At 37.3% G+C, this 24,057-nt stretch overlaps 3 protein-coding genes across 5 annotated transcripts; 1 reads left to right on the forward strand and 2 right to left on the reverse strand.

The window, feature by feature from the left end:
• Positions 1-459: 459 nt before the first annotated feature.
• LOC131782233 (4-hydroxybutyrate coenzyme A transferase-like) lies at positions 460-6,286 on the forward strand. Its single transcript, XM_059098947.2, has 9 exons — positions 460-636; positions 732-836; positions 1,339-1,491; positions 1,994-2,233; positions 3,318-3,506; positions 4,081-4,296; positions 4,835-4,972; positions 5,280-5,408; positions 5,922-6,286. Exons 1-9 carry the CDS (start codon positions 513-515, stop codon positions 5,972-5,974), a joined length of 1,347 nt encoding a protein of 448 aa, XP_058954930.2. The 5' UTR covers positions 460-512; the 3' UTR covers positions 5,975-6,286.
• A 399-nt stretch (positions 6,287-6,685) lies between these two features.
• On the reverse strand, positions 6,686-12,512 carry LOC131782238 (uncharacterized). 2 transcript variants are annotated; one of them, XM_059098955.2, is made up of 2 exons: positions 12,061-12,512; positions 6,686-9,913 (listed from the first exon to the last, which is right to left on the reverse strand). In XM_059098955.2, the coding sequence occupies exons 1-2, from the start codon at positions 12,173-12,175 to the stop codon at positions 9,015-9,017; spliced, it is 1,014 nt and encodes a 337-aa protein (XP_058954938.1). In that variant the 5' UTR covers positions 12,176-12,512; the 3' UTR covers positions 6,686-9,014. The 2 variants fall into 2 exon arrangements, with proteins under 2 accessions (XP_058954938.1, XP_058954939.1); XM_059098956.2 differs by lacking the exon at positions 12,061-12,512 and adding an exon at positions 11,074-11,188.
• Positions 12,513-13,130: 618 nt separating this feature from the next.
• Positions 13,131-23,864, reverse strand: LOC131782222 (E3 ubiquitin-protein ligase HACE1). Of its 2 annotated transcripts, none has more exons than XM_066170470.1 (17): positions 23,760-23,864; positions 22,457-22,890; positions 20,341-21,952; positions 19,639-19,834; positions 19,220-19,308; positions 18,808-19,062; positions 18,471-18,658; positions 18,147-18,289; positions 17,870-17,972; positions 17,393-17,783; positions 16,936-17,082; positions 16,239-16,445; positions 16,022-16,108; positions 15,752-15,856; positions 15,405-15,548; positions 14,668-14,721; positions 13,131-14,464 (listed from the first exon to the last, which is right to left on the reverse strand). In XM_066170470.1, exons 2-17 carry the CDS (start codon positions 22,834-22,836, stop codon positions 14,342-14,344), a joined length of 4,224 nt encoding a protein of 1,407 aa, XP_066026567.1. In that variant the 5' UTR covers positions 22,837-22,890; positions 23,760-23,864; the 3' UTR covers positions 13,131-14,341. The 2 variants fall into 2 exon arrangements, with proteins under 2 accessions (XP_066026567.1, XP_058954919.2); XM_059098936.2 differs by lacking the exon at positions 23,760-23,864 and adding an exon at positions 22,990-23,219.
• Positions 23,865-24,057: the final 193 nt, after the last annotated feature.

Raw genomic sequence — 24,057 nt, forward strand, 5'->3', positions numbered from 1 at the left:
TTTTTGAGTTTATTTCTTTTTTTTTGTAGCCGCTAGCTAACTAACTAGCATCAGTGTTTTATCATCTAAAGCTCTACAATCTGTGGGCTGAGAATAAGCGGATTTTGCTAAAAAACTCAATCATTTTGTGGGTGTTGTTGTTTTTTTTTTTTTGAGTTGGAAGTTGCATATTTGTGAGTTATTTTTTGGACGCTTTCAAAAATTTCCTCGACATGTAGTGCTTTCGTTCAGCGGCCTATCGTATTTACTATTTGTAAATAGAAAAAATATCTCCCAGAAAGAAAGAAATAAATTGCTCCCTGCAAGGTGTCAACTCTCAATTCGTTCCGAACCCTCTTTGCCATAACATATCAGTTTGAGAGACTAGGCACGTGCACAAACGTAAATTAATTTCGTGCGCGTGTGCATATGATCAAGAGAGCTTGGTAGCCGCCTCTTCCATCGAAACGTGTAGTTTGTCACGAAAGTAAATTTTTGTAAATCATGTTTTAGAGATTTATTTGAAGGAGAGCATGGCGTCCTTATCGTCACAGCTTCCAAAGCTATTTCGGCCGTCAAATTCGTCTCCCTTTTCGATATTTCTGCAATCAAGGGCCATTAGTTCGTTTGTGAGCAGCAAAAGCCACGAAGGATATGGTAAACCAACCATTAGTGGCGATATGTTTGGCGGGGAAATTCAATCTACGGGTACATCTCATTGCTCATGCTGTCTTATTTTCGTTACAACATAGGTCGTCGTAACTTCTACACATACTCTGCGGAGCCATTTCATCCTTTGCCAGGGAAAACGCCCGCATGGAAATCTCCAAAAGAAGCTGTGGAAGTGATTGAGTCAGGTGAGCTTGAATTTTATTCTTTCCACAAGATGGGCTTTCGTTTTCAGCTTCTTTGTGTAAAATTGTTGTTCAATTCAGTCGAAAACGACGCTGTTCAAGTTGAATTATTTCGAGAAATGTTACTGAAATTTTTGAGAAGTAAAAGGAAAAAATCACTACCGAAGCCAATTAAAGTCGCTTCGACATCAGCAGGTACAGACTGAAGATAATGTATACTGTGCAGTGATTTCGTGCGAAATCAGTTTTAATGGCACGTTATACAATTTGGGATGAAATCTCCTGCAAAGCAGGTGCTACGAAATATGCTACAGACGAAGGACTGTCACCCCCTTTAAAAAAAATGGAATGCCTGTCAACTTCCTTTGGTGGAGCAATGAAAGGATATGGATGACAACAGGTTATTTTTCTTTTAATTCCCGCAAAGTGAAGAGAAAGCTTGATGTACAGTATTACTGAGCTCATTCAGGGTTTTTCCAATGTTTAATTGTCCTTTTTTTTTTAGGAATGAAGGTGTTTGTGCATGGAGGGGCAGCTACCCCTCTACCACTCCTTGATGCAGTGGCAAAGAGAGGAAAAGAGGTTGGCCTAAAGAATGTTGAACTGATTCATATCCACACGGAAGGATCAGGTGAATTGGTGAAGCCTGAATATGACGGTGAGTAAATTTCGTGGCATCATTAAGCTACAGTGGGACACCCCCCTGGGTAGTAGTGTTAATTGTGCTATAATGTCAAGGACATGCATGGAAATGGGAACAAATGCACATGGCAGACAAAGCAGTTTGTTTACAGCATGTGTCTGTTTTTTAGTCAAGGATTCTATACCTGGTATTTCTACCAAATATTTTCCAGTTCTATTTGTTTCCCACATGATGGAACCACTTCTGATGTGGATGCAGGTGACCTTTTGACTGGTTACTTCCAGTCTTCTTCAGGTGATGATGTCGACTTGAACATTTCACCTAATGATTTGTTTTTCTCTACTCTGTTCAAAACCAAGCAATCACAAGAGACCTTACTGCTTAATATGGTGATTTACGAAGAAATAAGTCCTCTTTGCCAGACTAGCAATTTAGAAGAGAAGTTACCATCAAACCATGATGAAAAATCACAATCCTTTCTCATAAATCACATTTTTCCTTTCTGAAATGATTCCAGGAATTTTCAGAAGCAACTCCTTGTTCATTGGAGCAAACTGTCATAAAGCTGTCAATGAAGGACGTGCAGATTTTACACCTATCTTCCTTAGTGAGATTCCATTGCTTTTCCAGCGCAAGATAATTGACATAGATGTGGCTCTGATACAAGTAAGTCCACCAGACAAACATGGATTTTGTACTCTGGGTCCAAGTGTAGATTGTACAAGAGCTGCCATTCAGAATGCCAAATATATTATTGGTATGAATTTTACATTTTTATGCCATACACACATTTATACTTGTCATATGTTTTATTAAATATATATGTTATTCACCAGACGGGAGGTTCATATTGGGGAAAACTGTGCCCGAGGTCTTGGATACGGTACACAAGACAGAGGGCACAGTTTTTCCCAATACGGACCAACCTTGGCTTGTGAATAACACTTTTATTTTTTCTAAAACCTAACAAATGGTTATGAAATGAAATGCGATGGTTGTGAGCGGGCCAGATGGGGAGAACACTGCCCGCTTTTGGAACCAATCAGATTGCAGGATTTGTAGAATACTGCCTGTTCACAAACTGAGAAAAAAATAAAAATTACTATAAAATTTCATGTTATTTAATATTAACCTTCTAATTGAACAACTGCTCTGTTTTGTGTAATATGTTGGTCCTAAGGTACATTACAGAGACCTGATGCAACATTTCAGTCATACCAAATAATAACTGTTTTGAAGGTGCTGAACACTTCACCCCTAAGATCTCATCAGTAAGTTTCCTTACTGTATGCCAGATTTCATGATAACAATCCCCTAATTTATATTTCTCTTTTTCTCCTTACCCGTCTGCTTGATATTGTATTGACTGTGTATGGAGAAATTCTGTCTTGGTCACTCATGGTGGTATAAGAGTTAAAGGTCTAGGTAATCCAAGAACAGAGGAAATGAAAAAGTGACAGGATCAGGAAATGAATATTGTATTCATTTGTGCAGTATATCTGAATTTAGGGATACCCACTAAACCAATTAGTTTTTCTATAATAATATTACTGTTATATTATTTTCAAAGGTATTAAATGGAATTGTTACATAGTTTATAAGATTTTAGCATCATAAGAAATAGACAAGGAAATAAAAACATAAACTTAGAGCAGGATAAGCTGCAAGAATTCTGTATTTGATTAGATCATTGGTATTTGACTCCTAATTTGCTAAAAGATAAATACTGTTAATTTTTTTGTATGATGGTGACAATAAATCCAGGTTGTTCAATGTGCATGGTAAATTTTTTAGTTTTTTTTTCTTCTCTGACATGAATTATTCTCATTAACACATTGTAGGGCTTGTGAACCCACAGTGTCCTCGCACTCACGGCCCAGGAGGCATCCACCAATCCCATCTTGATGTGCTATGTGTCTCAGAGTTTAATCTCCCAGAACTGAAGATTAATCCAGAGACTCCAGAGGAAGCCAAAATTGGTCAGTTAATTGCTGACAACCTTGTGGAGGATGGTGCCACTCTTCAAATGGGTCAGTGGAGAAACTATTCACTTGTAACTCACTGACTAATTACCTGCATGGGACCTGCTTGTTAAGCCAGTGGATACATTTACCCTTTAACTCCCAGAAGTGGTAAACATAACTTTATCCAGCAAACAGGTAATGAGAAAACTCCAAACACATCAATTAGAAGATACAGATATTATCTTGATCAACACCAAATTCTTGTAACCGATTTACAAGGAAATAAGCAGCTACTAGAAGGGCGATTTAACCATCAGATCTTGGCAATTGAAGGGTTAATTTAACTAATCATAAATCTTAGGGCCTGAAAATTCATCTGGATCTTTCCATTAATTGCTTATAGCCCATAAGTTTGACTGGTGTCTTATTACTCCCTACAGGATCACCCTTGAATTAAATGTAATGCCCATGAGAGTAAACAAAGTGATTACTAATTTAAGAAGCTCCTGATTGTCAAACAAATTCTCCTTGTCAGTACCATGGGAAATGTAAAGAGAGCAGTGAGGAGAATATGAATACCATTGTTAGGGTGTAAAAGGTTAACTTGTAGTGTTTTGTTTTCTATTTGACAACCCAACAGGAATTGGTTCCATACCAGATGCCTGCTTGAGTCGATTGATGGATCATAAAGACCTTGGCATCCACTCGGAGATGTTCAGTGATGGTGTAGTAGCTCTAACTGAAAGGGGAGCCATCACTAATGCTTTTAAAAAAGTGTTACCTGGCCGATGTGTGGGAAGTTTTGTGATTGGAACAAAGAAAGTGTTTGAATTCATTGACAATAACCCTTTTGTAGGTGAGTTGATGATTTGTTGATAAATAACTTGTGGATTTTGAAGTTTCAGGAAGTTCAGCTGATGATGTGGATACATTTCCTTAAATAACTACCTCACAATTTTCCCATAGCCAATAAATTCTTGTTGTTTGCAAAACAGAGAAAGATGAATTTTTGTCAGACTTGTACTGGCTAATAAGACCAAGCCCTTTGAGGCTTACCTTTAGATGCATCATTAACTTCTTTTTGTATCTTGTATGGGAATATAAGACACTTTGAAAGGAGAATCAAACAAACTGTCTGAAGCTATTTTTATTAAGGTTTAGATACTTCCATACACCCTTTCAATGAGATCAGTGATTTTATGGAAAATGTTACCATATATTCTTTTTGCAATATCTATAACTTGATATACAGCTTATCCCCCGTGTAAAGAGTATTCACTGCACAAATATATATTTACTTTGTTATACCATTAATTATCATAATGTTTGATGCAAAATTATCTTTGTCCTCATTTTAATCATGTTTTCACTGTTAATTTTTGTCCTCTTAAAAGTGATGTTGGATGTTGGATTTGTCAATTTGGTGTCAGTAATTGCTCAAAATCCTAAAGTGACAGCTATTAACTCATGTATTGAAGTGGATCTCACTGGACAAATTGTTTCAGACTCTATTGGAACACGAATGTATTCAGGTAATCTACATAAAATATGTGAGGAGAGGGAGTGAGATCTCTGTGACCAAACCCTACTTGTTGTTATGCTGTAATTTGTAGTTTTGTTTGTTTGTTTGCTGTTTGGTTGTGATTGAGTAACATGAAGACACGCCATATTGCATATTACAAAGCGCCACTCCATTCTAGTAAAAAATACATGTAATAATAAATAAAACCATGTACACTCTTTGTGCGTGATTGGATTGATTTTGTTCGTGAGTTTTGATTAGTTTACGAATCCCTTCGGCATTTTTGAGTAACCTTACAATATTTAGCATCTTTTCAGGTGTCGGAGGCCAAATAGACTTTTTACGTGGAGCAGCTTTAGCACTTGACGGATGTGGTAAACCAATCCTGGCCCTAAATTCTGTTACCAAGAAAGGAGAGTCAAAGATTGTTCCTTTCTTGAAGGAAGGTAAGTCAAACGGGTGCAGAATGGTTACTAGACTTTGCCGTATTTTCACAGTTATTGACCTCCGGCATTAAGCGCAAACTTAGCATTATGGACGATACGTTGGCTGTTTTATTTGGACATAGTTTGAATTAGCACGGGTTTTTACTTAACCTCCTTGAACTTACAACGTCAAAAGGATTTCAGTAAAACTTGAGGCAACTTAAGAAGAGTTTCCTTTTACGTTGCTAAAACGCACCTTTTGAATTTTTTCCCTATGCGCTGCAACAAACCCGGCAACATAAACGGTCCATTACAGCCTTGGGTATGGGTGTCAGAAGTTGTGTCAGTGTTTTTAAAAGCACTCCAAAATATTTCCTCCACTTTCCTCCTCGTTGAGTCAAATTCCTCATCACGGCTATCAAAGAATGAAGGCAAATTTCAATGCTTTTAGTTATTTCATTATTAATTATTTATTTTATTATATATTTATTGAGCCAGTTATCAGAGTTACTTCGTTCTTTTCATTTTGTACAGGTGGAGGCGTTGTGACAACTCGTGCGCATGTGCATTACATCGTGACTGAATAAGGAATCGCTTACCTGTTTGGGAAGAATCTTAGGCAAAGAGCTTATGAACTCATTAAGATCGCTCATCCTGATCACCGAGAGTGGTTAGAGAAAGCTGCTTTTGATAGACTTAAATGTAAACCATCGCCTGATTAAGGCTCAAGTTCGGCACGCCAGTCTGGGACCGAGTCCCGTGTTTGACACGTGAGAGTTGAAACTCTCCAGAACTCTGGTCGTCAAGTCGACAAGTCGACAATCAGCAGAAAAGTTTAATTTACATGTACATGTGTTGTTGCTAAAGGTGACTTTTTGAATTAAATTTCTTATAGGAAAGTTTGTAAATAAAATATGAAAGACAGTAAGATTTGAGCTGGGCAAAGAAATAGAGAAAGATGTTTTTCCTCTTGTCACGAGCTTGGGACAAAGAAAATTCCATGAGGAATCGAACCTCTGACCTTCGGACTCCGTGCTCCGATGCTCTTCGTTTATATTTTATGGCAAAGTTTATAGTTCCATTGTTGAATTATCAGAATTACCATTGCAGAGTTATTACACAATACCATACCATGTCGCTTAAACAAAATTTATATCGGGTTTTGTTTTTATCGCACACTTGGTTTAAGGACAAAAAAAGCCTTAAATTGATCAATCGCAACACGTGCAAACTGAGAGATTCTATGAAATGAAGCTATTTCAAGTATCAAGAGGAGTGATCAAACAATGCCCTTTCTGCAATAAACTTTCTTTTATTCTTCAATACATGAACAGAAGTTTTTTTCAATGAGGAAATAATCACGTTCCTCTGCTATTGTGCATTTATTGTAACATGATACAGCAACAACTGCAAATCGTAAGCATTTGTAAACCCTTTAACTCCCATGAGCAACCAAGAAAGAAAATTCTTACAATAAAAATACAAAAACATTGCAATATCAAGCAAAAAAGTGACGAGAATAAAGAAAACTATCAATTAGGAGATTCTTAATTGATCCAATACCAAATACTCCGAAGTGACACAAGAATTTTGTGGCAGACATCAAGGAGAATTTCTGATGAGATCTAGGGAGTGAAAGGATTATACAATTTTTTCGATACATAACTTACAATCAAATGTCAAATAGGGATGTCAATGCAATTCTTTTCTAAAGTGGTTGCAAGTTAGTGGAATTCCAGCTACCGAAAATAATAAATGTTCTATATCTTAAATATATAAAAATAATATTCTTTTTTTTTTTCGGAGATCAGAGTGTGAAGTAAAATCTAGAATTTACTCTTGCACACCTTTAAGATATCGGACAAAATTGAGTATTTCCCTGTTAATTTTTAAAGTTCCTGGTCGTTGTAGTTATTTACTTGATTAATATGCAAATGTTTGGAAAGCCCTTAAAAAGCGATAGATATCACTAAAGACTAAAAATACAAACAGAAGTGCAAGGTACGGCTTACACAGAACAAATAAGATGATATCTAACTTAAAGAGCTGAATCTTAAGAACCATACAACTCGAGGTGCATTTTTTCCAAAAAATATACTTTCAAAAATTATGCCGTGTAAAGGATAAATAATTAATCGAGAGTAATTATGATAAACATTTAAATGACAATTATTGAGATGTTCAGAGCCGGGGTCTTCTCGGCTTGAAATAAATTTTAAAGCCCCTATTTGGGGACAAAGGGTGCACCAATACACGTTTCACAGACAGAAACATTGCTTCAGGGAACGAGATGACCGTCATAACGATATCTCTTTCTTTCATTTTCTTGGGTTATGAGTGTTTATCGACTGCGCGATAGTTTCCGAACGTTGCTTTGTTAGAATTTTGGAAGTGGAAAGGAGAACGCACGCTTTTTCGTCGCGAACCAAGGGCGCTAGGCTTGGTCCTACTTGGTGAGTTAATCCTTAAAACCGTAAGAGTGACCAGAGTCTAATTTCTCCTAACAATAATATTGCTAAATCATTTATTAAGATCACGAGAATAAAGGAAATGATCACCAACTTAAGAAGCTTTGATTGATAAACAAATTCTCCTTGTCAGTACCAATGGAAATGTAAAGAGAAGAGTGAATAGAATATAGATCCCGATGATAGAGTGTAAAGGGGTTAACCTCAACTGCGCAGATTGCCATGACAAAATATAACTTATTATGCTGATAGGGTAACCCTTCTCGATTGTAGGTAAGGCACCTACCTTATGAGGCAGCCTTTCCTTATGCTCAATAGAGTACAACCTCTGCCATTTACATTATTTACATTAATTAGCAATGGTGACGACATTGACAACCAAAAAAAGCGGAATTTTTTTTCGCCTCAAGCAAGATGAAAACCACGACATATTTTCCAAATTTATCGTATTTTTCACAAATCAAAGGTAAAGGCGGTCTTTTGAGATGACTCTGGCTTTTTCAACAGAGAAATAAAAAAATGATCGTGAAAAAAGACATGAAGTCATCATATTTCAAACAAGGAAACTTTCCTCGGCATACGTCATCAAACCGCACGCTTTAAATGTCATGGTCCAGTGAAGCCTGAAGTCCTACTTTGTCGATTGAGTTCTACGTTTAAACTGGAATGACAAAAAATTTTGACTTTTTTTCATTTAAAAACGCTCGAAAATTTCCTTTTGATCGATTACCAACCAGTGTAACGTTTCCCGTTTCTTTTTACCTTTGGAACGACTACAGTGGGCAATTAATTTATGACGTCATTGAGGAATATAGAGGCCGATTTATGGTTCCTCAGGAAGGGTGATACAAACTTAAGGCTAATTCTTGGCGGAAGAGGATGTTTAAGAATTCAGGATGTGTCCTTTTGTAAAGTGAAAACAGATTTCTATCATGTTGTGAGATATAATTGGCCTCCCCGTCTACTGTTCTCAAAAGGCTCAAGTTGTTCTCAGCTCTGGGAGACCTAAGTCTCCATTGATTTGTACTTAATTTAAGAGGTTACTCGCCTCTGCTCTAAGAACCTGCAGCTGGTGAAGACTAAAAGATGACAGGTGAAGGACTAATCAACTAAAACACTTACGCGCGACTATTTATCCAATGCATGTGACGTCAATGTATTACTTTCTTTGTTTAGAAGACGATTTTTTCTGTTCCTCAGCTGGTGGTACCATAATCCACATAGTTGAGGCTATATCATCCAAGTCGAAGTCTGTCACGTGGGTTTGTGTTTCTCCCAGTAGCCTGCCTGTCTTCATTGAACCCTGCGCATAAATTCGGAAGCGTAAACTGCTGTCCATTAATTCGTTGGCACTTACGCCTCGCATGACAAATGTCTCATTAATTGTGACATCGGAAGTTGCCTTCGTCTTCGTTTTAAATCGATATCGCTTCGACGGCATCAGGGTCAGATGGATTGACATTGCCGAAGTAGCGCTATTCGCGGAAAATGCCTCGGGGAAGTCTTGCACTCGGATGATGGTCACTTCTAATCTCTGGGCCGTCTGCGCAAATGCGACAGAAACTTGTAGTTTTGCTACACAAGTGATATCCCCTCGTGATTCCTTACGCGACTTCTTCCGAACGCGCTGACTACCGCCTGTATCTCCGTAAGCAGAGAGGACATTCAAATGGCTTGCAGCTTTGACAGCTTCTATAGACGGTCTCTCCCATTGAGTGAACTTCCTCTGAGGCGCAGCAGGCTGACTTGGTTTCTCAGCGAACAGGTCACCCAGGCTCCTGCTCTTGACGTATGGCGCAGGTCTATGCATTGGACGGTCATCGCTCCTATCGCTTGCAGTAGTTTCTTGTTCAATGTAATCCACACTATCTGATTCGTCGTGGGATTCTTCCTCAAATGCGGCAGATTTTCCAAGTTCTGCATATTCAGCTTGACTTACACCGGCCAATTTATTACGATCGAGTTTACAAATATCAGAGTGGAGAATCTTGTACAAGATAAACACAACTACGAGGCATACTCCGAGAAATCCCAAAAATATGATCGCTGGTTTCGGAACTGAAAAGCAATCATAAAATGCAAATTAAACAGGAAAGACCGTTTATTGCGATTTTTCAACTTCCTAGCAAGCGACAAATAAAGGAAAATTAGCCAAATTTTTAAATATTTAAAAAGGGCCTCATTTTCCAGTCGAGTTTTATTCAACTTGCGATAATGATCGCTTCACAGAAAAAGAAAAATAAAGAAAAAAATTTTTATGACGGCTGACACAAGTTTTGGTATACAAATACGCCCAGAGTGTTTTGACATTATCTCGGATATGAAGCTTTTATAGAATTTATCACATTAGTCAGAGCATGCACGTACTTTGTAATTTGAAATTTGGTTAAATCGCGAACATGCGTTTCAGATCTAGAATTTGAAAAGAATAATTCTGGATTTATGAATCGAAAGTCGGTTTTCATAAAAATTTATCATATTCATTTGGGTGGGCGCACCTTTAGATATTGCGTGTGACAGTCACTAAGATTTCCGTTTTTAATTTTGTCTTTAACCAAAGGTTGGTTACCAAAGAAATATCTGCTTCCTAACTTGTATTCGCAAGAGACTGCATTAAAGAAAAATTGACCGATTGTTGCTAAGCTTAAGATGTTGCCGCATGCAACAAGGAAAGAGATAAATGGAGATGGTGATAGATAAAAGGTGCAAAACGGACAAAATTGGCGATGCAAATTAAAGGAGAACGTCGAATATTTAACTTGCTTTCCCTGAATAGGAGACACATCTTACATTGGGTTAATTTAATTGTATTAAAAAACTTCCGAACGGCGTTTAAATATATTTTAAAAAAAAGTAGAAAGTTGAAGTGCTTTCCTTTAAGGGAAAAAAATTAAAAGGAAAAGATTTAATAAATGTACAGCTACAGCCAAAAAGAAAATTTAGTAGCGAATTTTGAAAGAGGAAGTTTCTTGATCCAATTTCATATGTACACAGTTTTAAATTATCTTTGCAAATACATGTTTAAAATGATGTTTTTGCGCACGTTTACGAACTTTTAGCTTGCCGTATTGATTTGAATGATACAAACACGAAATAAATTAAAAGTTAAGGATGAAAATATACATATGAGACGCTGTGGCAGGTGAAGGAAAATTCGAAATTGAGTATGAGGACAGATATTACGAATGACATTGAACAAAATCAGAAAACATTTTTACCTGCCGGTATTTTCATAGCGAAGACAAGGGAAACCAGGCAAAAGATTGGAAGCCTGCGTTAAGACACATTCAGCATGAACCGGTTCAGAGACATGTGGACTGCGATAAGAATATAGCCCCTCCAAGACTTGTTATTGGTTGACACGGGTTTTTGTCTTTTCTCGACAAATTCTTAATTATACAGCCAGCCAAGTCGGTCGTGATAAAGCGGCCTTAAAATGAATAATTGTAATCTCCTTGTAACATGTTATCTGATTTGAAAAATGGACGAGGGGTTGCGTGCAGTAATATAAACCATCGGGTTTTTGTAATTTTGATTTAATTTCAGATTTTAAGTTCTTTAGACAAAATGAACGTAAAAGGGTTTCCCTTGTCAAAGTCTATGGTTCATTAAGCTTGTTTCTTCAACTTTTTGTAGTTTTTTGTCAACAGCTTTATTTCATTGTTGTCAACCAATCTTTTGTCTTTACGATCCCGGAACTTTTCAAACAAAAGCTGAATATTTGCATTGTTTCGTTGAAGATCAACTCCTTGCCTTTGCGAGGCAATACGGAGGCGTTTAATTATGACCACCGGAGGCAAAAACATCAGAGACACAGGCGAAATTTCAAGATTGCGGAAAATTTAAACGCTCGACAAGTAAACATTAGCTTCTGGCATTTTCACCACATATTCCGGTCACAGGAGTATTCATTGCTCACACTCGCCCTTTGTAAACAAAGTTGACAGCAATCTTTTCCTTTCAGAATACGAAGAGAGTTTCAGAGTATTTCTTAAAATTAAAGAGAAATTCTAAAAGTGACCGTTATTGCCTGAAGAAAGGGCGAATACTTGAACCACTTCCTTTAGAATATTCATGAGAACAGCGCCAGTTTATGACTAAAAATTCTCGTTCATACTGCAAAATTTAAAACATATTCTTTAGGATGAAAAAAACATTAAGTGTAACATACTACGTAATTACAGATGGAAAAAATTCAACTCTACCTGTGAACTGCTCGCTTGATGTGGAAGATGGATTTGATGTAGTCTCGACCCCGTAAACAGAATTGTAAGTGTTCAAATATATGGACGAAATAACACATAAAAGAAGGGCTCTCATCGTAAGAGTTTAGGCGACGAGAACATCACTTCGCTTTAAGGACGAAACTCCGTTGTAGGCAGCAAATTTCACCACGAAATATCGACGGCTCTTTCGCTAAAACACACATATGCATGTCATTAATCTGCCAGGAGCAATCAGCGGTTCTTACCAAGGGCTGGATCAGTGATTGAAATTCAAATATTACGCTTGTAATGAATGTTGTTTTTCCAAATTCAAGCAACTTGTGTAGCAACCTTGTGTCTTTCGTTGTTAGTCCAATAGTTTAGGGACCCGACTAGCGAGTTTTCTCGCCGTCATTTCCAAACCGGAACTTTTCGAAGGAGTGAAAAAGCATGCGTATCACGCTGGATAATTTTTTTGTCTTTTTTTTTTTTTTTGAATTTTTGAATTGTTTAGCTGATAAAGGTTACATCACAGCTACTTTGCATAACAGTTGCAACGACGTGCTTGAGTGGTTGATGACAGAAGAGCAATAAAAGTCACTATGAGAACCGAAACGCCATTAAATATTTCAAAAAGATATCTTTGCGGTGCTGTTCTTGTTAATGTTTTTTCTCTCTACTTGTCGCTCTGCGTCAAAAATAAATGCTGTTTTCACAACAAAAAACTCAAAACACTGGAATAAAGGAATATCAATGAAGACTGATTCATCGGTTAGAATTAAACTGAACATTCTATTTCGGTCGAAAACGAAGATGGATGTCTTATCAATGATGATACGAAGTGACACTTTTCTGCCCAAGTGCGTCATTACCAAAGGGAATTGAAATGTAATTTGCATGAACTTAGACTTTGTTTTAAAAGCTTTAGGAAGGCAATTTATCTTTACCAGATTTCCTGATATTGATATGATTCTTCTACCCTGAATATCAAATTTTCTGAATAAAAACCTTGAACTCCATAATTTAAACTGTTTTATCATATCCAGCATGTAGCTGGTGTTTGTTAAAGATGAGGAATAAGTCAAATCCTGGTGATTTTATTGCGATTAAATTATGTCTAACTGGTAAACAAAGTACTTGATGGTACACAGAGCCTACTTACCTGTGAATTAAATAAAAAAAAGAAAAAAAAGAAAGGAGAGATGCTGTTATGCAAAACCTTGCAACTCAAAGCTGACTGTTATAACTTGAAATAAAAAAAAATGAACAAATCAGTAGATAGATGTCTAGATGAATTGATGAATACATAAATAAATAAATGAATAAATAATATGCGAGGCCGGGAGGCTGACGTTGCAAGAACGGAACGTTGTTAAGGTTTGAAATTAAAACTTCAGAAATTTCCTCACACCGTTTTAACCAGAATACCAATGTAAGGAACTAGTTTTTCTTAAAACAATTAGTTTGGACAAGATTTGCCGTCTCCGCTGAACTGCGTACGAACCGACAAAGAAAGCTCTCAGACTGATACGCAAAAGAAAAGTTGTTTCACTCGTGTGAGAGAAAACTGTCTCACCTTCATGAATGTCTATCGCCCTCAACATCAAAGTCTTCGAAATATATTCCCATTGGCCCTCCGTTTGGAATAGAAACAGAATATTCGCAATCCACATTTTTTGGGTGGTTGCTAGGATATCCCGGACTTCTCAGTGTGTTGTCTACCAACACACCACACGATTAATGTTATTATCATGTCTGTTGTTAGCAGTGGTATTATCGAAATAAACGTACTTAAGCCATCATCATCACTATCAACGGTTTGATTAAGTCCCCCCCCCCCTTAAAGATATTATATAGAGATCGATTCGAAGAGTTTGTTTTTAAGAAACTCGCCGCGCACACTCACACACCTATATATATATATATATATATACATGTAAATCTATTTATTATTCTTTAAAATTTTAGATTCTGTACTCGATTGTTCCCCAGTTTTTTTTTATTATAATACTAATTATAATTTTATATTACGATAATACTTTTCGATTATGTATTTCACTCAATAGATGACAATATAGATACACTTTTTCTTATTCATTGCTACAGAAAAGGTAAAAAGATAAAAGGTCGCATATGCGATGCTTTGGTGATCATGATTTGTAAGATCGGATCTGAAGCACGTGAAAACATTAATCATTCGTCTCGAGCTGTACGAGCAAGAAAAAAAAAAACTACTGACACTTCTGCGATAACAGCGGTACAGCACAGCGGGATCTGTGCCTCACGAAAATGAAAACCCCTCTGCGCCGTGTCTTATCGCAATCAACAGTTTATCCTTGAGGTGTTTCTCAGAACTGTAGCTGGTCAGTTTCAGCATGTTAAAACACGTGGATGCCATAGGAATCTACCAAATGGACAAAAGGAAAAAGAGCGGGATGAGAACTCGATACTAGTTCATGACTTTATGGTTAAAACTCAATTTCGTATATAATTTACAGGTAGAAATCATTCATAAAAAAGCCCCAGAAGGTACCTGCAAACGTGACCAATACCTTAAAAGGATTGATTTTGAGCCCGGAAACTTCCGTGCAATGTTGTTAAACTTACTTTATTGAGTCCTGCAATCTTCGAAATCGTAAATTTTGTAGGACCTGACAAACCCTGGTGCATAAAAGAAGACTTCATTTTAAAATGGAATTGATACACTTCAAAACAACGTAGAGACAGTTGAATAAAGCCATAACACAATGAAGCATGATCAAACAATGACTGGGTCCACTAAAGCCATCGCACTCCATCAACATGGCATTCAACTTGCCTGCCAGGGTTCTGGAGTGTAGAAATAGCATAGCACTTGCGGGAGGTTACGAAGTTCAGAATGAACAAATCAGTAATTTACATTAGATATGACGACAAATTAGAATTTTTTTCTCCTCTTTGGATGCGATTTAAGATCTAATAGTGGGTAAAAGTTTTCCAAAAAAATCAACCTTCGTTGACTTAAATTTGTTTCAAAATATTTAAAAGTTCCAAGGACCAACAGGGATTATCAACGTTTAGAATAAAAGAACAGCGATAAACTAATACACGTCCAAGCAAAGCAGCTTTCATTTTCCGGAGGTTAAGTGGTTTAACTTTAACAGTTCAGTATATTTGGATTTTAAACCCACTTCTACCAAGTCCCCCACCATTACACACTAATTAGCCACAGTTTCAGTCTCTGTCATACGAAGAGCGTGGATCAAAAGTACAGCATCGCTTGCGCAATAATTACAAGGCAAAACGAAAAAGCGTGACAAAGCCAATTCAAAACAGTCGAATGAATATCTTGTTAAGATGTTTACCGTTAGGGCAGCAAAACCTCCAAGGGGAACGCAAGGTGATCCAGTGGAAAATTTCATCAGCAGAGCTTTTTCTTCTTCTTTTAGCGGTGTCACAATGTTCCAAAACCATTTTATAACGTCGTCTTCTGCCGTGCACTGCTTATACTAAAGACGACAAAGGATGAAATGTAGGATCATTCATTTATAACATTATGAAGACATTTTGTTTAGTTGTGTTGTCGCTTGTTTGTTGGTTTGTTTGTATTAAAAAAAACTTTCCCTTCAGATTCAAAACAAAACCTTGTTTTTCCCATCCTTTCTTTTTTCATTCAATTGAATAGCTATAAATATCAAGTGCGATAGTTCACCTCGGTATGCTTCTTCCAGTCTCCCACATCAAGCTTGGCCACTCCGTTAATCAACAGCGAAAATTCGTCAGCTGTGAACAGCGAAAGAAATTCTCGTGGAATAACCTGAAAGGAGAGTACGTGTTCAGTACCTTCTGAGTTGATTTTGTGTAGAATGCATTAAAAAATGGCAAGCGATTTATTGCTATTTGCCCTGTGTTTCCGTGTAGTTACTTGTAAATGAATGTCATCTCTGTCAAATGAACACATTATCATTTGAACACAACTTACCTCATGAAGTCCTCCTGTGAATTCACCCACTTCATCTTTAATCGATTTTTCCAGTTTGAATTGTGAGACAAATTTGCTGTATTCTTCCTACGAGACAGACGAGTAATGAATGGTGGGAGAAGAGCCTAATTGGATAAGCATTGGTCACAATAGAATTTATTTCAAGCTAAAGTGGTAACAAAGCTTCTGCGTTTGAATCCTAAGTTTCACCTGGTACCTTATTGTCATCTGTGAGCTTCTTATCACAGTCATCACTAAGCTCAATTGTGACTGGTTTAGAGTTCCACGGATTCAGAGCATCCACGTTAAATGACAAGTCCAGTTCGTTCACACAGTTCTCCTGTAACCAAGTCACTGCATTCTTATGGAGCTCGTAATCAAATGAACTAAGGTCGTCCGGGTGAGATAAAGGTATTCCAAGGATCTAAAATGTGTGAGAAAGTGATTGTTTGTCACTCAAATACTTGATAGACAGTCGAGACTGATCAAGTCTATAGCGATTATTTGGGAAATCGTATTGACGAAAGGGTCTTCTCCAATCAAAGTTTAGTATAAAAAGTTTTTTTAAGAAGTCTCAATTAATCAAAAAGAGTTCTTCTAATTCACATCTGCGTATAAAGTGAACGAAGAACATACTGTGAAATCAATAGTATAGCCAAACCGAGAGTAAAAGTAGTTGTACTGCATATCACTGAATCATCATCATTATCATACTCATCACTAGTTTCATCGTCTTACATGTATTACTATCCTAGTAATTATTATCATGATTAATGTCACTGCTTCTGTTACCACCGTTATTGTTACTATTGTCACTATCGGTATCATGAACATTATAATAGTTCGTAAGGTGAGTACGAATCTAAACAGCTGAATGACAGACAGTAATATGTAAAGACAGACCGAAAGGTCACCTGCTTCACGAATGGTTTGGAGAGATGAAGATCCAGTAGCAAATTTTCAAAAATGGAAAACCCGACCATGCGACCGATAAAACGAAGCTGTTTGAGTCTAGAGCGCAAGGAGAGATTCCTCGTTGCTCGTTTTTCATTGTTCTGCTCCTGCGGGGAAACACCAGACAAAAAAAAAAACAATATCATAAAACTTTTTGCAAATATAAAATTATTTGCATGCAAACTCTGTATGGTACAGTACCAGTTCGCAGTTCCTCGTCAGTCCCTAGGCCCTAGCCTCGTCTAAGCATTCCGTTAGCAAACAACACGGTACTGTGTACATCAAGTATATGCAGCCACTTTTTTTGACTGAGAACCAGGCCAACACCCACCTTACTTGATACACAATTCTACTGATGTGTTATCATAATAACATGTCTAACTTTACCGATAAAGTGTTAGAAGTATTATTACACACCTCAGATGAATGTCTTGTGTCAGCCCTTTTTACGACTCTTTCGTTACAGCCACTTTCATTGGACGCTGCAACACTCTCGCTGATATTAATCCTGTCCTCAGTTCCTTGATTTGCAGTAAAGTTTTCCAAAGCAGTTTGTCCTTCAGACCTCAGACTAATGCCACGTTCAACTTCTGCACTGAGTTGTTTGAAAGGTTGACCTACATTTCCTGCCATCGCATAACGAGCTTCTGCCTGTGACGCGGCTGACATCAATTCTTCGTCTGTGCACTCACTAGATAGGCATTCCTCTTTCCCATTTGATGGCCCCTGTTGACTGCTTGGTGTTTGTGAGGTGTCTTGCTGTGCTTCTTTGTTGAAATATTTAGCAAAGTAAGCATTCGGCACCGGGCTGAAAAGATACATGTCTGTTAGTTCAAGTCTTTGGTACTTGAGGACCCACTGCATCTAAATTGCATCTACATGGGTACCACGTACCTGAACTGGGCATCATCTGTTATCATGAAAAGGTGTCTTTTGGGATCAACGACATCTTTACAAAAGCAAGCAAAAAACTCTCTTTTTGGGCCAGTGCAGATACCTTAAAAGAGAAATCAATACATTTGGGTTTACAAAAAGTACAATAAATAACAAGTTTACTTAAACGCCTCGGAGAAAACATCCTTTACATGAAATGCACGTGTAATGGAAACTACAGACCATACAGTTCAAAATCATTACGCCATGAAAAAATATATAAAATAACTAAATCCACCTGGTTCATTCTGAAATGTGACAATCAAATCCCTGTGTCTCAGTGCATGTCCAAGTATTCTCCCCATCTGGTTCATGGCACTGCCTAAAACATTTGCTCTGTCGATCTCCAAAGGCAAACGTTCACGTTTCCCAGAGCTTGATCTGTGATGTTGCAATGAATATGAATTCTTTAATCACATGTTATAATTTTCCAGCTCGCATTCAAGTATTCCATTCCTTATGAACTTGTTGGGATTTGCGAGAAAACCTGAAAACCCCAATTTTTTTTTCCCCTGCCAAAAACACTTAATACACATCTTAATGTACAATTTCACAGGCTGACCTGATTTGTGACAGCTTCTTTACAAACCACCTCCTCTTGTTATCAAAATCCAAGATGGCTCTCCAGATATGCTGTAGGAGTCCATAATTGTTTTCATCAAGCACCTCAGGATTTTGGCGAACGAACTCGTTAAATACTGTGTAGTATGCATCGTGATTGGCCAATGACACCAGTACATTCTTGACCACCTGTTGACAAGAATTTGTTAATTATCACCAGCTTCAGCACCTCTATACTGTACCAACAGGTAACAATTTCAAAATTGTTAATGATAACCTACTATACACCATTTTGAAGTGATAATTCATCAGTGCCTGGGCACAGCTACAGTATTTACCATCACTGTTCTTTTCTTCTCCAACTCCCTCCTTGCTCTTCTCAGAAGCTCTCCCAGTACAAACACTTGCTCTGGTTTAGGTTTCATCAGCGCTAGCACACAGCTCTCATGAGCTTTGAAGTTAGCATAAAGCAGTGGAGGCCATCCATATTTGTCCACACAGTCAACCTGATGCCCTGAGTTGAGCAGAAGTTGAACACACTCTGTGTCTCCTGACATGGCTGCAAGATGAAGGCTAGACGTGCCATGACTGTCCTAATAGGAAGGAAGCAGAATTAATTGCTTATGGATTCCAACTGCAGATGCATATACATTGGAGATGTGGGCACTTACATGAAGATAGCAAGAGTTTCATAATTGAATAATGTTTCAACAATCTTTAAGATAGTATTATCAAGTTCTATTTTCTCACCACAAAACTACACAATGCACCATTGTCTAGCAGTATCCTGACACACTCCGCATTACCACTTTCACAGGCATACATCAATGGAGTAAAACCTAAAAATAAACATAATAGAAGCAAAACAAATTATTGTAGACACTGGCTAGACTCTGATTGGTCCAAAACAAAGCATATTCTATTATAATAAGAAACATATAGAGGAATACACCACATGTTCTTTGATTTACAAGAACCAGTGTTATAACCCAGTTGAGACATAGAGAACACTCAAAATTCATAGATCACTAATCTTTTGCTTGTGATTAAAATTTTTCTTGTGTTAGCCCAATGCCTGAAATACCTTATCAAGCCAGTAAAACAAATGAAAGTGCTTGCATAGAGTAAAATTGTCTTTAATAGCTAATATTTGTACTATACACTTGTACCATTATCATCTGGCTGGTCAATAAGCAATCTTGATCCCTTCAAAAGCTCCCTTAGACAAAAGGAAGTGTCTTTAGTGGGTTCCCATTTGCTTTTGAAATGTGATGCGCATTCCACAGCAAAGTGCAGTATGTTACCTCCATCATCAGTCTTGAAGGAAATCATATCCGCGCCCATCCTCAACAAGACCTGGACACACTATGAAAATGAAAAAAACCATACACTATCATGCACACAGAGAACATAAGATAGCAATTAACACAATTTATTAGTACCTCTGTTCATTAAGAGGAAACTAATTTTCAAACTGATCTATAATTGTTTCTGTACAATACATACACATCACAAACAATTTTATAATTTTTTGCCTATATGCTGTTTGTTTCAAAGTTATTTTCATTGGCAGTTGCTGTTGTTGTCTTTTTTAAACTCATTTAGTACCTTCTTTTAAACGTCAGAGATCTCCTAGCAGCTAAACAATACAATTACTACCTATAGCATGTAGTTTTCTTTCAGACAACTGTATAAAATGCAAGATACATGTACACTGGCCAAAACCATTTTCCCAAATTTTAAAGAAATTACTTTTGATAAAATGAATATTAAGTTGACTGCTGTGCAGAAAGAAAACAATTACGGAGAAAATTAGTGAACAAACATAGAGATAAAAAGTTAAATAAATCTTAAATAGAAATACTATTCACCTCATGTTGTCCAGCATGGACAGCTGCGACCAATGGAACAAACTTCCTGACATCACTCAGTGATAACAGCCTTGTGCATGTTTTCTTGTCTTCATGAAACAAAAGCTCCAGACATTTTGCTCTGTCATAACAATTACATCCATCTCTGCCTTCTCCCACAGCAAAATGCAACAGGTTCATTTCTTGTTTGTTTGTCCTGATACTTTTACTAATGTTCTTAATATTAGCATGCCCAAGCAACAGCTGAACACATTCTGGATGCCCATCCAAAGCATATGCCAATGCAGGCAAGTGATAGTAATCCAGAGCTGTTTGGTCAGCCCCATGCTTCAGTAACAGTTTCACAAGTTCTACTTGGCCTTCTAAAGCAGCCAAATGTAGAGCAGTCCTCTTTCTGAAAGCAATCTCATAAATACAATCAGAATCTTCCTTGATCAGCTTATTGACCAAGGGAACATCATGTTCAAGAATGGCAATGTGAAGGGGTTGATATCTGCTAGACATGGTATCTGTTGTATCATCATTTGCACTATTGTCACTGTCATCCTCTATCTTAATCCGTTTCCAAGTTGGTTCTTTCTTTACTGTTTTCTTTTTCCTTCTTTTTCGTCTACTTGAAAAGGGATTTCCACCTACACAGATGCCTGTTGTATCCTGATTTTGTGTTCCATTGTCATCCTTATCATGTTGCTTGCCTGCAAATGTATCCAAGAGCTTGAGAAATTGTGATGCACCATCAGAGTTCATGCCCTCATCAGATGTCTCAACATCCTTGACAATGAAATCTCTGTCATCACCATCCTCATCCTCATCTATCTCATTACTGAGCTGTGCAAAACATGCTGCAGCCACCTTAAGGGGATCTTGATCATTATGAGCACTAGATGTGGGAGTACAACTGTCACTACTGGACAAATCATCACTGCTAAGCAAATCACCATCATCATCATCCTCAGTCAAAAGTCTCTTCGCAAGTCTTTCTTTTGGATCCAGTTTAGCTTTTTGCCTTTTCTTTAATAAACCACCAAACATTTTATGATTTTTAACTTCCTGTTTCTGTATGAGCCTTTTCACTCTTTGTGAACGGGGCCTCAAGATTTCAGCCTTATGTGGAGATTCACTTGAACAGATGTTATCAGTTTCAGAATCTTCACTACTATCATTGCTTTCTTTAGATTCATTTCTCTTATTTCCTGAAGAATTGTCTTCATCAGAGTCACTAAACTTATTAAGCTTTCTTCTTTTGTTTTTTGTTTTGTGTTTATTCACAATGCCTCTGTTTGACTCAACAAAATTTGGATTATTAACAGCCTCATCATTATGGTCTTTTTCTTCCTCTGAGCTATCAAGCAGTATTTTCCTTTTCTCCTCTGTTTTGGTTTCCTTTTCTTCCTCGGAGCTATCAAGTATTCTTTTCTTTTTCCTCTCTATTTTGCTTTCTTTGACTCTACAGATTCCAGAATCCTTCTTGCCACTATCACTGCTTTGGTCACTTTCCGCAGTAGATTCCTCCTCATCCTCCCCATCATCATCATCATCATTTATGAAATCGGACATTCCACTGTCATCTGAGTCATATCCACCTTCTCCACGACTCACATAAGAAGAACGCCTACAAAAGAATATTCTATTGTTATTTCATATTGAGGGCTGTTAACCCTTCACTCCAAAAAGTGATTAACATGCAACCTCTCCAATAATATCCGTATATTATCCAGAAAACAGGTGATGAGAATATCTAAACTTATCAAGAAGAACTTATTTTCTTGATCTAAAACCAAATTTAACTTATTTACAAGGGAAATGTGTAACAGCTGGAGGGAAGAATTAGCAATTTCAGATATTAGGAGCTTAAAGGTGTTTTACGTATGTGTGGTTATTAACACACAAAATTTTAAGGGATCTAAAAAATGTTATGCCTAGGGAAAGAGGGACATTTCATGGCAAATACATAAAAGCTAGAAGTTCTGAGACTTCTAATCATTATATACAATAATATATAAGCAACATATCCCCCCATCACCCACCCACCCCACCCCCTCGCAAACAAAATTGAAGCTACGTCACATCATCTTGTGAAGTTACAAATAACACTATCAGGTTCGATCAAACTTACTCTCTGAGGAAATTGTTCACCAGTTTTCTAGGCTTCAACACCTTTATTTTCTCCTGACTCCTGAGTCTCTTTCCTTTCGGTGACATCGATTTCAGTACTTCTTTTCTGCTTGGTAAAGAGAACGTCAATGATGATTTCTTTCGCAGCCTCTCTGAGCTACGAGGCGTCTGCGAGCTGGAGGGGGTCGCGTTCAATTCGCCACTACGCATTTCTTCTTCACATGTTTCCTTGTGTGCACTGTTTATCTGTTTACTTGGTGATCTTTCCTTCCTTTCGCCTTCTTCTGAGTCAGAAGATAGAAGCGATCTTTTCGTGTGACAACGCTTTTTGCTCGACAGACTGAGTGGCAATTCACCATCTTCTTCACTAGATGTTCCCATTATTATTGACACGGACGGTTAGAATAAACAGATCGTCCTCAGCACAGCTGTAACCTTTAAAATAAATAAAAATTTACCTCAAATCCGCTCCCCTGGAGAAGTAAGAGGAAAAAGTAACGAGCAAGAAACATGTGCTTCGTGAAATTAACTCACCGTGAAAATGTCACGAATTGTGCAGATGAAAACAAATATGGCGATGGAAATTATATCCGTGTAATGCTAGGCGACAGTCTAAAAGTACAGTTGAGTTGGGTTATTATCCCTAATTTAAACGAGGAAAACCGAAGCACTTTGACTTGAACGAAATATAAGGCTTTCCGTATTTTGAAATTAAGGGAAATGAAACGATAGGCAATCAGACATTATGTTATTCACTTCCTTTTTCCCCGCGCTTTTTGTTTCAACTATTTAGTTTCCAGGAGAAAACGGCCAAGATCTCATAAGTTACTTTGTTTAACCTTATACGATGTGTCCTTCTCTTGGAAAGGAAATCCTTGGGTGATCGAGGCTCGCAATCAAAATTTCCCAAAACTAACGAGCAGTGATGCAAACATGGATTAGGTCCAATTTTCTTTTGGTTGAAAATTAATTTGCAACCAAAGATATTATAACTCGAATAAAAGACTTCTGTATCTGAAGGTGTACCACTCACTCAGACTTACATGTCGTGACTTTCCGCAGTCACGTGTAAAGCCGTGGAAACACATCCTTTCTAAATAATTGAGCTAATTTTAATAACTAATTATTATTAAAATTATAATTATAATTATACTATTATAATTATAATAATTATAATAACTGAAAGTGCTTTGAGTGCATTTTGCGTCTAAGTCAGTTGCGCACTGTTAAACTTTCAAAGTTATAGACACCTTGTGCTGAGCAGCTTCCTAAAGGGTACAGCCGTATAGATTTAAGTTTCTTACCGAAAAAACTGCAGGTGAGTTCATCGAAATGTTTCTCATGTGGGAAGTATACGCTTTCGAGTATGTGGGAAGTATAAACTTTCGAGAGAAGAATGGATCATGAAGATTACTCTACACTGAAATGAGTATGGAAGCGAAAGCTCGTCTATAGCTTAATTAGACTGTCAGGAACTCGAAAGCGAAACTGTTCAAGCGGAAGAGCTCCAGAAGTTTTTTCGTTTAGGTTAGAAGTTCTCCCTGTTGTTGTTTTCAAGTTTTTTTCTTTTTTTTGCTTAATGTTCAGGATTTGGGATAATTT

Source organism: Pocillopora verrucosa, chromosome 7 (genome assembly GCF_036669915.1).
Source record: "Pocillopora verrucosa isolate sample1 chromosome 7, ASM3666991v2, whole genome shotgun sequence".
Classification (NCBI taxonomy): Eukaryota; Metazoa; Cnidaria; class Anthozoa; order Scleractinia; family Pocilloporidae; genus Pocillopora; species Pocillopora verrucosa.

What these genes read in the sequence shown, in the direction of transcription:
- LOC131782238 (XM_059098955.2), bottom strand. Translation starts at nt 12,175, where the DNA reads ATGAGAGCCCTTCTTTTATGTGTTATTTCGTCCATATATTTGAACACT. An exon ending in ATCAAGCGAGCAGTTCACAG is followed by an intron (nt 9,914 to 12,060) that starts GTAGAGTTGAAT and finishes ATTGCTTTTCAG; the next exon opens with TTCCGAAACCAGCGATCATA.
- LOC131782233 (XM_059098947.2), top strand. Translation starts at nt 513, where the DNA reads ATGGCGTCCTTATCGTCACAGCTTCCAAAGCTATTTCGGCCGTCAAAT. An exon ending in TGTGGAAGTGATTGAGTCAG is followed by an intron (nt 837 to 1,338) that starts GTGAGCTTGAAT and finishes TTTTTTTTTTAG; the next exon opens with GAATGAAGGTGTTTGTGCAT. An exon ending in GGTGAAGCCTGAATATGACG is followed by an intron (nt 1,492 to 1,993) that starts GTGAGTAAATTT and finishes AAATGATTCCAG; the next exon opens with GAATTTTCAGAAGCAACTCC.
- LOC131782222 (XM_066170470.1), bottom strand. Translation starts at nt 22,836, where the DNA reads ATGGGAACATCTAGTGAAGAAGATGGTGAATTGCCACTCAGTCTGTCG. An exon ending in AAGAAGCTGTCACAAATCAG is followed by an intron (nt 18,290 to 18,470) that starts GTCAGCCTGTGA and finishes GCAACATCACAG; the next exon opens with ATCAAGCTCTGGGAAACGTG. An exon ending in GAGGTTTTGCTGCCCTAACG is followed by an intron (nt 14,722 to 15,404) that starts GTAAACATCTTA and finishes TTTATGCACCAG; the next exon opens with GGTTTGTCAGGTCCTACAAA.